Below are 17,404 nucleotides of genomic sequence, written 5' to 3'. Positions count from 1 at the left end.
AATCTTGGTTTCCTTGGGCTTTGCTGGTAAGCGTAAATGGATAGTCAGCAATGGCCTGGGGGGTGAGGGCCTGTCAAGGTTGAATTTTGCTGCAAAGGAAATCTTTTAAAAATAATAATAAAATCTATGAGCTCGTCTGATCAGTAGGGCAACTGGTGAAGCACCTCATATACATGTTCACATTTAATCCCCACATCTACCCTTCGAGGGCAATATTATCACCATTCCCATTTCACTGGTGATAAAACCAGGCCCCCAAATCTGACAGCCAGTAAAATTCAAAGCTAGGTCTGTGCTGCTGCCTTCTAGAAAAATCTTCCCCTTACCTGAAGTCTGTTGATGAAACACAGTATGTTCAGTGTCTCCCAACAGACAGTGTCTGGGCACGGTGATTCCAACCGCGCCAGCCACCCCAGGACCTACAAGGAGGAGAACAGAAGGGCATAGCCGATCTGCATTTCCCAAGGGCTGGACTGCATGATGCACATTAAGTCAGTAAATGCAATTCAACAAATATTTAAGTGCCCTCTTCAGGCAGAGCTTGGCAGCAGATCCTAGGGTTTACAAAGAGGCAAACTACAGAATCCACAGACTTCTGGTGGAAAACCACATAATCAATTATGATGAGCTGAATGTTTGTAACCCCCTCCTTCATTCACTTGCAGAAGCTCTGACCCTCGAGATGGTATTAGGAGGCAGGGCCTTAGGGAGGTACTTAGGGTTTAGATGAGGTCCTGAGGGTAGGGCCCTTAGAAGAAGAGGGGACACCAGAGCGCTCTCTCTTTCTTCGCTATGTGAGGATATAGCCAGAAGGCAGCCTTTGGTGAGATTAAGAAGAGGGTCCTCATCGGAACCGACCATACTGAAACCCTGATCTCAGACTTCCCTGCCTCCGGAACTGTGAGAAAATAAATGTCTGTTGTTTAAGCCACCCAGTCTGTGGTATTTTGTTATAACAACCAAGCTCAGACAGAAATTAATGACGATGTTATTCATGCACTAGAGATATAAACAAAGGAACTGCAGCACAAATGTGGGAGTAATTAATTCTGATTAGGGGCCAGGTTTTATTTTAGTCAAGCCTTGGAGGACAGGTAGGAGCAGGTCTAGCTACATAACTTACAGGGCCCAGTCTAAAGTGAAAATAAGGAACCCCTCATTCAAAACCTATTAAGAATTATTTAAGAAAGTAAATAATATAAATATTATTAATATAATAATATAGTGATAATTATATTAATAATGTTATGATAATATATTAATTAAGAAACTAAGAAGAGCATTAAACCAAGTGCTGGTTGCTTCTGCACAGTTCACGTGCCCATGAGTTTGACCAAAACCAGACCAGATCAAAGGGCATTTGAGGCAGAGGCATGAGGGAGGGCGGGGGGTGCGGAGAGCAGCCCCACATAACCGTCCTACGTTTCGGTCTCCTCTTAACTTTTGGTTCAACATCTTGGAGTCTCTGGGTGTCTTCGCTGTCACCAAGTAATCTGGCTAGCTGGAAATAGATTTATAGAGACAATTCAACCCTGTTTCGCTTGAAGATGCTACCATTCAACTTCGGGGTCCTAAAAACCTCAGACTCAGGACTTGAATCCAGAACCACCTGCTGTCATACGTGGACCCTAAGGCCCCAGGGCTGTCTACCTGTGTGGATCCCAATCCTGAGCCTGAGCTTCTCCTCAGGCATGTGCCCCATCTGGAAGTAGACAGTGGCACTGAGGAAGTACAAGGATATCGTGGCAATCTCATCCACGTGCTGGATTGCACTGCGCATGGGAAGTCCGCTAGCCACCATGTATGCATCTCCAGTGGCTTCCACCTGAAAAAAAAGCAACAAAGTGGCCTTGCTCTGAGGCCCCCCACGTTGAAGAGTCACACTCCCTGACCTTCACTCCCTCCATGTCCCAGCATGTCTACAAGTTTCTGCCCTTGTCCTGGTTCTTCCACAAAGCCTTCCTTCCCTGAGCCCTCCTGCACACAGTCACTGCTTTCTCCTCTGAAATCTGATCATGGTGGTGACCATATTTCCACAACTCAAGTTCAAAACCAGTTAAACAGGCAGCAGTGTACAAATGGGGTAAATCTTGAAGGATCGCATGCATCCAATCAAGTGGAATTCATCTTGCCCAACCTGAAAGGTCTTCACCCCATACAAGGGCTCTTAGATACATTTATACATATGTATATAGTAGACACAATATATATGCTTATACTTACGTATAAATGCATGTATCTGCCTGATTTGTCCTCTTCTCTCCCCTTATAAATCCTAATAAAGTCAGCTTTCAGATCCCTCATTCACAATAGAAAATAAATGACCAGTGTGAACTTTAAAGATACAACCCTTTCCAGATGTTTGCATTTTAGCAGAATCCAAAGATCATGTGGTAAATGTGGGATTTCAGGCATTAGCCAGGCAGTAAAAATACCTCTGTCTATTGGTCACCCCAGAATTACACAAGATCAACCAGTACACAAGTCTGATTGCTTCCAGGCTGCCTCTCCCCACCACGGGTACATACATCCTTTAGACACTGACACTGATTTAGTATTAGCTTGTGCAAAACATAGCGGAGAACATAACACCAAGAGGAAATCCCAGAGGATGCCCTCCTAAGCAGAGCAGCTTCCGTTTTGGGGTACCTGTGACCTACCCTTTGAGATTATCCACCATCTTTTCTTTCACCCTTAAACAGAGGCATATCTGTGGGGAACACTGAGGGATAACCATTAAGATTATGTCCCCGGGGGACATGACCACACTGTCCCCCAAATCTCCCCGCCCCCAGGGCCACAGGCAGAGCCCTGCTATCGTGGTCAGCACCTGTGGCTGCCCCAAGATGCGTGAGCTTGGGCACCCTGAAGTCATGATCCGGCCCCATTAGAAAACTCAGAAAACACCCAAAGCAGCCATCACCACCACTTGAATGAAGCCAAATTATTCATTTTTGCTATCCTTCCCCGACAAATCATTTTTTACCACATTCCTACATCTCTCCCCCTGCCCCCCCTGAGAGGCACTAGGCAGATCGTTGTTTCTCATTTTAGCCACGAGTCTGATAGTCTACACTTGGGCGTCTGTCTTCACCTGCACTGCTAAGGATCACAGTAACAGAAGTGAGACTCACACAGGGTCCGAAGACAACCTTTAAAGGAGAGTAAATGTGAGCCTCTTTGAATACGAAGGAAATATATTCAGGAGTGAGCTGGAGGAATCAGTCAGTAGGAGGTCAATGCCTCTTTAGAAATGTGTTTACCGCGAGATGAAATAATGGAAGGAAACGAGCAACTGGTGAATCTTGACAAGCACAAGCATCTGTGATTAATCAAGCCCTTTCCCAAGAAAACAAACGGGAATAAAATATTGAGTTTCTGCCATGCACTGGGACAGACTGCCAGCCTGAAATAGAGCCTTTCCCTGGCTGACAGCTAGGGCTGGCTCCACCCTCACTCCTGCCCTGGAGTCAGCCGACAAGGAGAGCGTGTCCCCTCACAGCCCAGGAGCCAAGTGTCTCACCTTAGACACATCATATGTCTTAATGATGTGATCAAATAAACTGTACAGGTCATTAAGGAGCTTCACAACTTGTAGGGGGGAGCTGAGAGAACACAGTTTTGTGAATCCAACAATGTCAGAGAAAAAGATTGTCACGGACTCAAAACGTTCCAGTTCCACAGACCTTCCAGCTATGAGCTGTTCTCCAATGAAGCTGAAACCAAAGAATAGGGATCGGTTTTGAACAGACTCTTACTCATTTTGTCTCCTACAAACCCCCGCAGAGTCATCCTTATAGTTCCTTTTGCTTCAGTGGATTAGGTTTTTGGTTAACAAAAATTCCATCATCTAAAGGGATTTTTTTGACTCCCATTTCTCCACCTGCATTTTCTCTAAAGAGATACTTTCATGGGTGGGTATAAATTGGAGGAGGGGGGAGCAGGTTACAGAAATGCCTTTACAATAAGGATTTTCTCCCTGAGGGCATCTCATTTTCCCCTGTTGGTTATAGAGTTTGATGGTAAAGATTCAACCTGCAGATGTGGGAGGAAAAGTAAGCAGCCACCAATCCACAAATCAATATTTTTGCTTTAATCCACCAATCTCACGTTAACACCTTCAAATCCCCGACCCCGCCTCTTTGTCAAGACACACAGGAAGGGTGCTGGAATTTTAACAGCAGATGCTCCTGCCAAGTGTTTAAAGAGAGTACAGATGCAATTACAGCCAAATATTAAGCGAGTTTTGAATCTGAAGTCATGGGCGCATATCGTATTGTACAAAGAAAGGTTTTGGAGAACGATCTCAAATACTGGGGAGCTAGCAATTAATCAGACTCATGCAACCAGAGCTCCATCTAGTGGTCGCTCTCCTGTTGCCGCAGCCATAATCTTTACTGTAAGACCTTCTCTAGTCCTATGAATTCAAGGGACTTTGCCCCTATCTCCTTTTACAGGCTGTACCAAGTTGCCTACAAAATGCTTCACCTGTTTTAGAAGAACCTGACTTCCTCTTATTAAAGGAACAAAAAAAAATATTCTCTCTATATGGAGCCTTTTAGATAGTGATGCTATTTTTTCCCCGGGTCCTTTGAAAAGCTCCGCCCCCACCCCGAGTTCTGGAATACCTTGGCAGCATTGTGGACAGAAGCCTATCCACTTTCCTCTTCTCCGCCATCAGCTGGTTGGTCCTCTCTTCCACCACGTCCTCCAGGTGATTGGCTTACACCTCCAGCTTGCTCACCATACTGTCTAGGATGTTCACGTGGCTTTAAAAGAACCCCCACATTAACACTTTTTTCCAAGAACTTTAGGGCCACAGTGGAGCACAACTTCCAGCTATCCATTCCAAGAAAAGACAAAATATGTCTTGCCCTTCAGGTTCCCTACTGCAGGGCTGCCCGTGGACAGCAGTGAAATGACCATGGCTGTGAGGCCACGCAGCCTTCTACCAGCTCTATGACCTTGACCTGCACCCTTCATCTCCCTGAGCCTCAGTTTCTTCCTCTGGAAAATGAGGATAATACCACGTACTTCCCAGGGCTGTTCTGAGGGTTCAGGGAGATAATGGGTACACGGTCTCAATCTGTGTCTGGCACTCATCAGACACTCAACAAATTGGCCCTTCCCCACTTCCCAACATGCTCCAGACCATCGTCATGGTCAGTCAAAAATACAGATTTCAGGACAGGTTTTTTTTTTTTCTTCTGAATAACACCAGCTGTTTTCTTTTCAGATGACAGATGTAGGGGCACTTCTAGATCCTATAGGCTCTTGTTTTAGAAGCATCTTCAGAAAAATCGTTTCAATTCCCCATTTTTCAGATGAGGAGACTGAGGCTCACATAGGAAGTAGACTTGCCTTAACATAGGAGAGCAGATTTTCTGAGTAAAAGTCATGATTGACCTGAGACGTACCATTTAAAACAATTTTGAGGGCGCCTGGGTGGCTCAGTTGGTTAAGCGACTGCCTTCGGCGCAGGTCATGATCCTGGAGTCCCGGGATTGAGTCCCACAGCGGGCTCCCTGCTCAGCGGGGGGTCTGCTTCCCCCTCTGACCCTCCTCCCTCTCATGCTCTCTGTCTCTCATTCTCTCTCTCAAATAAATAAATAAAATCTTAAAAAAAAAAAACAATTTTGATGTGGAAAATGCAGAATACAGGGCTGTTGTGTTAAGAATACACAGCAGAATGGCCAAGTTAGGAGTAGATGCCAGACTCCCAGCCCAGGGCCCTTCTATCAACTCAAGCTACTTCTAACATGGCCATGCTGCATATGCTCAATGTGCCAAAAGATGACACAATTATCCTAATATGAAGCGAGCTACTATTGAGGAAATTGCTTGGGAGTCACAAATAATTTAAGTTAAAGACTTACTCTAAGGCTGGTGAATAGTTTTTTATCTCATTGTCCAACCCCAACTGATGAGTCATGACCCTTGGAATGCTGGTTCAGAAAACATTCTGGGGCCATGTCAAAATTCCCTGGGAAAGAGAGCTTGGTTGATTAGTGATATCTGGAACAGACAAAGGAGGACAATGGAAGTGCTGATGTCTGATACATTTTTGTGTCATTTGTGAAACAAAGGGAGAATTTATCACTCTAATCAGCATGCAACACGGTGCTTTGCATGTGGAAGGCATCGAGTGGGTGGATGATGAATGAATGAAGGAATGGGTGAATGAATGAGTGAGTGGAGGAATGAATGAATGAATGGAGTGAGCCATACAGGAGCAATCACAGCCATATTGTTTCAAAATTCTAATGGTTAAATGATCAGGAGAAAATGTTCCACATCTCACTCACCCTTTGGAACTGGCTTCTCGTAAAATTTTTTTGATGGACAAGAAAGTGGGTGTTTTCTCTGGAGATTCATCCCAACAGGCCTTCACCATGACCGCAACCTTCTCATTGCCCTTCTCCTCTGACAGGGAAGATCGAAATGGAACTGAAGCCGTGGGGTCTTTGATTCAGCTGATGATTTCTGAAATTCATGTGGGATGTAGACAGCCAAATGTCTGAAAACTTTGGGCCATTCAGGACACTTCAAACATATGTGCTCTTCAATTTGTAAATTGAGTTTTTAAATAAAGTGAACAGATTGGAATGTTGGAGAAATCTGAATATTTTATGAGAAATACTCTGGAACCTCCTGGAAAATGAAGAATCCTACTGTAAAACATATAAGCACCTTCTAATGAATCTGTTTTTAGATTAAGTTCGTTTTTTTTCCCAATAGAACTTTTCTCGAAGTAAAGCATATATATGTCTATGTGACTTCAGGAGTATATAAGAATTTGGGGTTGGAAATCCCCAAAGTGCACCTTATACAATCTGTATTCCATATACAATGTCCCATAGAAGTTATTTTAGCAAATAATAAATGTTACCACCACGTGCTGCCTCCACGTCCAACTTTGTAAACCTACTTTCTTTCACTTCTGCATTGACTTCTACTAATATTTATTAAACATTCTGCTTATCCAGGTTTTGTAGAGGCAATAATAATTTGAGAACAATGTATACATGTTTTGGTATAAAAATACTATGGGTGTAGTAACAGGAATTTTTATTTATTTATTTTTTATTTGAGAGAGAGAGTGTGAGAGAGAGAGATCATGAGTGGGGAGAGGGGCAGAGAGAGAAGCAGAATCCCCGCTGAGCAGGGAGCCCTATGTGGGGCTGGATCCCAGGACCTGCGATCACGACCTGAGCCAAAGGCAGACGCTTAACTGACTGAGCCACCCAGGCACCCAACATGAACGAATCTTAAGCACATATTACTAAGTAAAAAAAGGTAATCTGAAAAGGCCACACACTGTGTGGTTCTGTTTATATGACATTCCAGAAAAGGCTGTGGAGGTGGGTACATGATACTGTGTATTTGCTAAAACCCACAGAACTTTACAGCACGGAGAGTAAACCTCAAAGAACACACATTCTTAACAATATCAGTTAGGATATTGGACAATCCCAGGATAGAGGCAGACCGTGACAAAAGAATGACTTGAGACCATTAAGACTAAACAAAAGGACCCATTCACAATCACTGTATTCTAGTCGGCACAGCTGCTTCTCACCAGGGGACAGACTAAGAACTCTGAAAGTACCACACACATAGGCTGTGATTGGATACGTAAGTAAATGGATGGCAAATGGTGGGAGCCAGGATCTCACTGTTAGAAAGGGAGGTTTGGATAAGTGATGGGGAGACTAGAATAAATGAACCATGGGGTAATGATGTTGTAAATGTCGGTATGAACTCATGTTTAGCTTAGCATAGATACAGCTGGGTAGATACAGATACGGAAATGCATATATACACACGCCCCTGGGAAGGGCAAGATGCAAGAACAGCCCAGCAGCAACGAGCACACCCAGCATCTAGGTCTTGGTTTCCAATATCATTCTCCAGTAAAAAGAACCAGGGTTTGGGGCGCCTGGGTGGCTCAGTAGTTAAGCGTCTGCCTTCGGCTCAGGTCACGATCCCAGGGTTCTGGGATCAAGCCCCGCATCGGGCTCCCTGTTCGGTGGGAAGCCTGCTTCTCCCTCTCCCACTCCCCCTGCTTGTGTTCCCTCTCTCGCTGTGTCTCTCTCTGTCAAATAAACAAATAAAATCTTAAAAAAAAAAAAAAAAGAACCAGGGTTTATGTACCCTTGACATGATGGGACGAACATGACAATTTACCTCTGTGGCCTTCCTCCCAAGAAGTAGAAGCCCAGTCTAGTCATGATGAAAAAAGTAATCAGACAAATCCCAAATGATAAACATTCTACAAAATAACTGGCCAGCACTATGTCATAAAAATGAAGGATAGTCTCTGAGAAACATTCCTAAGGAGCATGGAGTAGACATGATGGCTAAATGCAGTGGGGTGTCCTGGATGGGATGCTGGGGTAGGAAAGGACACTGGGTTAAAAACTAAGGAAATCTGGGAGCACCTGTGTGGCTCAGTCAGTTGAGCATCCAATTCTTGATTTTGGCTCAGGTCATGATCTCAGGGTCGTGAGACTGAGCCCCGTGTCGGGCTCCATACTGGGTGTAGAGCCTGCTTAAGATTCTCTCTCTCCTTCTCCCTCTGCCCTTTCTTCTCCTCTTAAAAAATGAACAAACAAAACAAACAAAAAAACAAAAAACAAACAAACCAAAAAACCCAAGGAAATCTGAACAAGGTATGGCCTTTACTTAATAATAATAATACAAGTTCTAAAACTGTGTAAAATATTATCTTGTTTTTGTAAATGTACATACTTGGGTTTAAGTGCACATTTTTAATGCCTAAAAATGATCTGAAAGAAAATACATTTAAAAAAATAATCTGAAAGAAAATACATTTAAAAAAACCACACAATTACCGTATGGGTTCAAATTCAAATTGTGGGTCTGCCCCTCAGAGTACACATGTCATGAGCTGATAATGTGCAGCTGTCCTTTAATCGTCAACCATCCATGGTTACTCTATTGTAACTGTTCTTCTTTGGTGTGCATCAGGATGGGGGATGGCGGGCTTTTAAAACACAGATTCTGGGCCCACCCCCACAGTTTCCAATTCCGAAGGCCTGGGGTTGGGCCTGAAAATCTGCATTTCTAACAAGTACCCAGGGAATAGTGCCTCTCAAACTGTGGATCTTCAACATCATCTGGGAACTTGATAAAAACGTAAATTCTCAGGCCTCGCCCCAGACCTCCTGAATCAGAGACCCTGAGGGTGGGACCCAGTAATTCCGTGTCTTCACAAGCCCTCCAGGTAATTCTGACACCCACTAACATGTGAAAAGCACTGGTCTAGTGTGTGCAGAGACTCGATATCTATACAGTTCCCAGCACCAGGATTGTTTGTAGGGAAGTACGAGAAGTTAATGGAAGAAGTGTGTTTGTCCATAAATTAGGTGCACCTTGTACTTTTCCTGGTTGCAGTCCTGTGTATACATAGTCCCATATGGCCAGCTCTCATTTAACTCTGTGAGCAAAGGACTACAGTGAAGGGCAAACATACCAACTGTACACAGTCTGCCCATCCCCACTGCCACCCCGGCCCCCCACCTCCACCCCAACTGGTGCAATCCCATGGCAGCTGAGGCTGGCGAGTACAGATGGGCTCCTTCCTGGGCTCAGTCTGGGAAGATCTATGTAGCTTCTTGGTTCCAAAGTCAGTTGCACTTGGATTTGGGGTGAACCTTTTGGGATTAGTCTCCCTTCTATTTCACCTGACCATAGATTAGAAACTGGAATCCACTTTTATTTTTATTTTATTTATTTATTTATTTTTTGGGGGGGATCCAATCTCTTTATTTTTATTTTTTAAAGATTTGTTTATTTAATTAATTTGTTTGTTTGTTTTTGAGAGAGAGAGCAAGGGAGAGAGAGCCTGAGCTGGCGGGGAAGGGCAGAGAGAAAAGGACAAGCAGACTCCCCGCTGAGCAGGGAGCTGGATGTGGGACTCGATCCCAGGGTCCTGGGATCATGACCTGAGCCGAAGGCAGACGCTTAACAGGCTGAGCCACCCAGGCGCCCCAGGAAGCCGCTTTTAAAGCAACTACATACATTCAGAAAGGCTCCTGACTTGAAAAAAGTCTCCAGGGAATTCATGATGCTCTAAAGATGAGACTTGAGGCTGGCCCCTGGGAATGGGCTAGAAATGATAGGCAAAGTGGTACAGAAAATAAATCAAGGGAGCAACTTAGAAACTGACACACAAACACTTCCCTGGGCTTGCTCGAGACAGCAGCCCTCAACGTGGGCTGCACACTGGAATCACCCGCAAACCCTGATGCCCAGATCGGGGCATATGGCATCAGAATCTCCTCGGCTGAGACCCAGGTAGTAGCAGTTTGTAAAATTCCCAGGTAATTCCAGTGTACGGCTAACCTGGAAAGTAACAGTGCTGGGGGTTACGCCTCCTATACTTTTTTTTTTTTTTTATCAATCTGGATCAAATTTTGCTTATCTCCTACCACTTCTGCCCTTAATTCCATGACGGGGTGTGTGTGAAGAGACAACTCAGCAAAAAATAAGCCTGAGCATATCCTATAAAGACAACTGGGCAGCATTTATTAAAAAAAAAAAAATTAAATATACTTAAAATATATTTATCTATTCAATTTTATGTCCACAAAGATACAAGGCTGCTCACTGCAGCAACTATAATAGCAAGAAATGGAAAATAACCAGAATGTGTATTAATCAATAATACATGGCATATCCTTACAATGAAAAATTCTGTCGTCCTTAAGAAAGAATAAAGCAAATTTGTATATACAAATATGAGATGAGAGATACCCAAACAGAAGGAACAGTGTGTGCAAAGGCTCTGGGGTAGGAATGTGTCTGGCATGAGGGAGGCACATGAAGGTGGCCAGCATGACTGAAAGGGGCAAACCATGCGGGATGGAATTAGGAAGGTGTACTGAGCTGAATGGTGGTCCCCAATAAGATATGTCCATGTCCTAATCCCCAGAATCTGTGAATGTGACTTTATTTGAAGAAAAGGTCTTTGCAGATATAATTAAGTATCTTGGGTTGAGGGGATCATTTCGGAATCCCAGGTGGGCTCTAATCCAACGACAAGTGCCCCTTATAAGATACAGACAGAGGAGAGGTATACAGAGGAGGAAGCAATGCTAAGGTGAAGGCAGAGATTGGAGCGATTTGGCCAAAAGTCCATGAAGCCCCAGGGCAGCCACCAAAAACTAGATAAGACAAAGAACAGATCTTCCCTAAAGCTTCTAGAGGGAGCACGGCCCTGCTGAACCTGGATTTTGGACTTCTGCCTTCTAGAACTGTAAGAAAATAAATTTCTGTCACTTAAACCTAGCAGATTTGTGGTTAACTTATTATGGCAACCATAGGACACTAATAGAGAAGGTCCCCGAGGCCAGGTGGGAGGGCTTTGGTGGTCTTGCAGGCCACTGTTAGGGCTTAGCTTTCGTTCCCTAAATGGGAAGCCAGGGGAGGATGCTGTGAACAGAAGTGACGTGATCTAAATCATTTTCCAACAGGATCACCCTGACTGCTATCATAGAATAAAGTGTGTAATCCTGAGTTTCTGGATTGTTTTTATAAGCAAACTGCAACCAGTTTTTTAATTTAAAAAAGAACATAAACTTTAAGAAGGAAAAACGATGGAATAAATCATAAATTAATAAACACTGAATTAAAAAACAAGCATTTGAAAGCTACCCCACACAACCAAAGCCTGCCAAAGAGGCTCTTTCAGCTTTACCATCTGGCGCCTCGTCGAGGTCCTCAAAAGGCCTGTGGTCCTGGTTGTGGGTCAGCTCCGTCATCAGGATGGCAAAGCTGTGAACATCTCCCTTTGGGGTGCCGGACCAGGGCGCCTCTGGGAGCCGCCAGAGCTCGGGGGCCGTCCAGTAGAATTCTGCAAAGCAACGATGTGGAGAGGGAAGCCTGCGGTGGGAAAGGGGCAGGCAGAACGGGAAAAGCCACCACTCTTTCTCAGGGAAGCACAGAAGAATTAAAAGCATCCAGGCCCTGAGAAATCTTCCCAAGAGTGCCCGACTTAAAGGGCAAATAGGGACCCGTGGGTATGCGAACGCAGAGCAAACGATCAGGAAGGACGCGCACTCACGTGGTAACTGTGCCTATCGCCTGACTGTGCAGTTAGTAGAGTTCTTCATTTTTCTTTCCCTTTTCTGTCTTGTCTAGATTTTAAAAACTAATTTATTGAGGTACGATTCGTAGAACATAAAATTAACCATGAAAGTAAACAATTCAGTGGCATGTAGTACATTCCCCGTATTGTACAACCAACCACCCAAAAAGAAGTTCCAAAACATGTCCATGGCCTCAAAGTAAAATCCTGTTCCCATTAAACAGCTTCTCCCCGGTCCTCCTGCCCCCGGCCCCGGGCAACCACCAACCTGCATTCTGTCTTTATAGATCTCTTTGTTCTGGATATTTTGTATAACCTACATTTATTGCTTGCTGTGAGGTTTATAGGTTTATTTCATTGTAGGCTACAATCGCTAAACATATTTATATATATATATATATAGGGGGATGGGGAAATAGAGTGGCTGCTAGCAGGTGTTCAGAATTTCCCCTTTTGTCTTTTTCTGTAAGCCATCATGCTGTCCCACGTTACAGAAACTCCCCCACGTGCGCACAGCCAGGCTGCCGTAAGGTGCTGCTTCAGGGAGGGGTGCCCAGCGCCCCGGGACCGCGCGAGCGGAGGCTCAAGGGTGCTCAGTTAACCGCGGAGGAGTAGGAAGAGTCCGAGCCTCCGTTTGCGCATGTGCAAAGGGGGTTTGGCCTCCAGGCAAGAAGGTCTCGTCCTGAGATGTGCACGAGAATCATTAGAAAGCTTTTTAAAAACCACACAGATGCCCAGGTCTGGATTCCATCTTCAGATATTCTGATTCAGTTGATCTGGGGTGGGATCTGGCCACCTAGGTATTTTTTTAAAGCTTCTCAAGTGATACTGGAGCACCGAGAGGATGGAACTCATCGTCTTTTAAGTGCCTGCAGATGATGCGCTCTGAGGACACAGGATCATGATGCAGTGGGTTGCCGCGGCCTAAAGAGAAGGGCAGTGATTTGCTTGGGGCTGCCCAGCTCGGCCAGGGTGAGAGCTAGCCTCCTAACTCGGACATCACCCCCACAGACTCACCACCCTGGAGGCTATTTTTCTCTCGCTCCCTCGGGGGCAATAGAACAGCCACACACAGTCAGCTCCAGAGGCAGGTCCCCGGTGGGTCCCTGCGCCAGTGAGCTTCAGGTGGCAGAGGTGGGGGGGGGGGCAGGTGCCCTGTGACCACTCTGCTGGTAGCTAGTGGGTGCAAGATCTGCCAGTGGTTACCCGAGTGGTCTGTCCGTCCCTCGCTGTACGTTGTGTAGGTCCAGCCATACTTGAGCTCCCACAGCCCAAAGCCCGTCAGCTTCACCTGCATCCAGCTGTCCACCAGGCAGTTGGAAGGCTTCAGGTTGCCATAGGACCCCAGGGGGCTCCAGTGGAGGAACAGCATGCCCTAGAAGAGTGAAAATAAGCAAATGAATTAGAGTAGGTGTCAATTGACCCTGCTGAAAGAAACAGAGACAGAAACAGATGGACAGAAACACAGACCCAGGGGAGGGGGAAGCGCCCATCTCTAGGTTCATTTGGTTCCAGAGCCACTAACATAGCCCCTTGCCCATGAGTCAACCTGGGCAGAGTTACCCAAGTAGGGGAAGACTATTTCTGGCCCCCTGCTTGGAGCCACGAAGGCAAGGCCAGCCTAAAATAAATAAGCTAAATAAAATAGAATCTGATGGAGTGATCAGACTCCTTAATTGAAATCCCAGCTCTAACACTTAGCAGAGAGCAAGTTACTTTACCCCATAAGCCTCATTTTTCTCATCAAAACAGAGGTGACAATAATCCCTAGCTCCCAGGGTGGCTGTGGAGGGTACACGGCATAATGTATGTGAGACACCAGACATGTGCATGCCACAAAGTAAATTCCCACCATAAATTATCATGAAAATGTGTATAAATATGATAAAGGATATCAACAATATGGAAACAACACAATGCAATTAAGACTGTTCTCTTATTACCTATGTGTTAGGAATTATACTCTACTCCTACCTGCATATAATGATTCTATAATAATAGAATATTACATTCTGTTATATCCACTTAAGGGTCCTGTTTGAGCACTTTGCAAGGGAAAGGGGATAAAATGAGGAATGTTGGAAAATTCTCATGTCATCCACTGTGTTCTTAAGGGTTTATAGCTATTATTATTATGCAATAATAAACTACCATTATTTGTGAAGAGGCCCAGAAAGAACACTAGAATCAGAAGACGCACATTCACATCTCCACTTGACCACTCAGTCTCTTCAAGCAAGGAACTTCATCTCACTGGGCCTCAATTTGACCATCTCTGAGATGGGCCTGCCTAGATCCCCACTACTTGAAAGATGGCCTAGGGACCAGCAGCACCAACATCACCTGGGAGCTTGGCGGAAATGCAGAGTCTTAGGCCTTGTCCAGATGTACTGAATCAGACTGTGCATTTTAACCTGATCCCTAGGAGATTCTTGTGCACATAGGCTGAGAACACCTGTCCTCGTCTATTGTTCCACACCTTGGCTGCCCATTAAAGCCACCTGGGGAGCTTAGGAAGAAAAAGCCGATGCTTAGACCCAAACACAAGAGCCTGTATTAGCTACAGATCACATGCAGCACAAGCCAGGCCTGATGCTAAGGAACCCAAAGCAAGAGAGGGATCAGAATGGGGGATAGAGTGCTCACTTAGTATATTAGTATACGGCGGCACGTATACTAATTGGAAAGAATGGGGGATAGAGTGCCAACGGGAAGACCGAGCTCAGGGTGAGTCACTAAGGCAGAGAGCATGCTCATTTGGCAGGGAGATGGGGGCAGAGTGCACAGATCTTTCCATAGGCAGGGAAGGGCGTAAAGAAAGACCAACAATTGTTGGAGGAACACAGAGAGAGAAGAGATAAATTTGAAAATGAGAGCTGTCACATTTGAAGCGGGATCAGATGGACGGATGTTGGTATATCTCTGCGATGTCCCAGGGCAGGCTAGCAGCAGTGATACAAAGGCGAGGGGGACAGGGCTGACTGCATTTCAGAAGTAACCACAGGAGTGCAGGGAGTCAGGGGGGCCCCACTGTGGGTGATCCTGGGGTCTTTATTTTCTTACCTTCCTTGATAGCTTCCGTACTATTTATTCAACATTTCCAGCTTCTTGGACTTAGAGTACAGACATAAAGGCTCTCTATATCTTTGATCTGAGTCTCTGAGCCATTTGCAGAATACTCAGCGTGGGAGCTTGTAGGAAGGCAGCAGCCTCAGGACGTCACAGGCATGGGGCTGTCGTGGGGCCCTTGCACCTGCATCAGCCTGAGGAGCGCGGGCCTCCTCCCACCTGCCTCACCCCAGAGGTTCCGGAGCAAGAGCGAACATGACCATGTCTCTCTCGAGGGTCTTACTGGATCTTTTTCTGTTTTAAGTTATGTGGTATGTGGTATCAACCTAAGTTCCCTACTTAAACCAACCCATGTAATTCCCCTAGTGACCCTGTAGACACAGGTGGCATTATCGTCAAACTCATCTTACAAATAAGGAAAGAAGGAAAGGGAGAAACGAAGAATTTCACCTGCACCAGGTCACAGCGCTGGCCTGTGGTGGGGCAGGACTGGGAGGGCTGCAGTCCCACTCCCACGTCCCCGCCCTTGACCCCCTGCACAAATGCCCCATGGCTGACGAAAGAAAGCTCCGAAGGGCAAAGAAGAGGCGTGACTGAGCATTGTGCTGAAGCCACAAGGGTCCATGAAAATTCATACCGAGACCTGGATCGCTGATGAACAAATAAATAACAACAGACCTTTCTTTGAGTGCTTATACTATGCACTGTGCTTTCTTCATACGTAGGATCACATTCTGTCTTTCCGGAAGACGGGTTAATGTTCTCATTCTCTGTCTCCCAATGAGGAAACTCACAGTTTTAAATTGCTCCCAGAGAGTGAGGGCAGAGCTGGAATATAAACCCAGGTTGGGGTGCCTTCAAAGCACAGCCGCTTCTAAATCATTAGATTTTACTGTTTCCGGTGCCCTGGTGATTAATTGTATGGGAGGAGGAGGAGGGTGGATCAAAGTACACCCGTTCTCCTGACACCGTGATACGGGAACTGCCCAGGTTCAAATGTGTCCCGAGCCCAGCTGAGGAGGGAGGTGAAGGCACCCATAGGGTAGCAGGAGGCCATGGTGGCACTCAGTGTTCCAGCAAGGGGGAATGCGAGGAGGCCCTGAATGGACTCTGCCCCCAGGGAGGGGGCCGTGGGCCTCGTGGCCACCAGCTCAGGGACTCCCTCTGCTCTCGTAGGGATCACAGTCTGAGTCACTGCCCCGCTTTAGCAATGCTGGAAGTGCCGGCTAAAGCGGAAAGCAGGATCGTAGATACACCACTCCCTCTCCCACCCCAAAATTCAGTGCTTGTTTTTTGAGATGATACAGTTACACTTTAGGAACTGCAATCCACTCACCCAAAACTGGAGGGGCCTGGCTGGGGCTGCCTCTGGAACTCTCTAATGAGGCTCCAACAAGCCAAGGTCTGGGCTTGAAATCTGGGCAGACCTGTCTCCAATCCGGAATTCTCTCTCATTTCATGGCGACCTCCCCGTGCAATAGGACTGCCCCCAACGCTCACAACTCTCTCTGCCCCTGCTGGTGCCAGGCCCGACCCAGGCAGGAGACCTTTTATTCAGGGACCACTGATTACCCCTGATATACAGGTTTATTAGCAGCGCTCACTCCATTACAACATAAACAAGATGTTTAGGGATGGTTGAAAAGTTTAGGAATGCAGCCCTCTCCAAGAGATGGCACACATCTCTTCAGGTTTGGGTTTTTTTTTTTTTTTTTTTTTCCTATCTTGGTGGAAACGTATGATTTCATATATATTGTCACAGACCAAATAGGTCATGATCTCAGGGTCATGAGATCCAATCCCCCTGGGCGTGGAACCTGCTTTAAGATTCTCTCTCTCCTTTTCTCTCTCTGCCTCCCCCTCTCTATAAAAAAAGAGAGAAGGAAAGAAAGAAAGATGAATTAATAGTGGAGTTAATTGCTAATTATTAATTAAGAGAACTGTCCAAGAGAAACACAATATGAGCCACAGGTGTAATTTTCAATTTTTCAGTTAAATAGGTGAAATTAACTTTAATGACATGTTTTATTTAACCCAGTGTATTAAAAAATCTTATTTTGACATGTAATCAACATAAAAATAATGAGATATTTTAAATTCTGGTTGTTTTTTCTTTCCAAGTCTTTGGCTCTGGTGTGAATTTCACACTTAGAGCACCCCTCAAGTTGAGCTCGCCACATTGCCACGGCCAATAGTCCCACGCAGCTGCTATGGTTTGGACAG

The 17,404-nt window shown here is 45.5% G+C and overlaps 1 protein-coding gene across 1 annotated transcript in view; it reads right to left on the bottom strand.

The window, feature by feature from the left end:
• Positions 1–17,404, bottom strand: part of LOC118525817 (guanylate cyclase 2G-like) — a 39,202-nt gene that overhangs the window by 261 nt on the left and 21,537 nt on the right. Inside the window, 7 exon segments of the mRNA XM_078076908.1 lie at positions 267–419; positions 1,651–1,825; positions 3,524–3,716; positions 4,629–4,769; positions 6,306–6,483; positions 11,723–11,878; positions 13,319–13,487. Of these exon segments, the coding sequence (XP_077933034.1) occupies positions 267–419; positions 1,651–1,825; positions 3,524–3,716; positions 4,629–4,769; positions 6,306–6,483; positions 11,723–11,878; positions 13,319–13,487 (1,165 nt within the window).

The sequence above is a fragment of the Halichoerus grypus genome, chromosome 7 (genome assembly GCF_964656455.1).
Source record: "Halichoerus grypus chromosome 7, mHalGry1.hap1.1, whole genome shotgun sequence".
In the NCBI taxonomy this organism is placed as follows: Eukaryota; Metazoa; Chordata; class Mammalia; order Carnivora; family Phocidae; genus Halichoerus; species Halichoerus grypus.
This window is presented reverse-complemented; position numbering and strand designations above follow the sequence as displayed.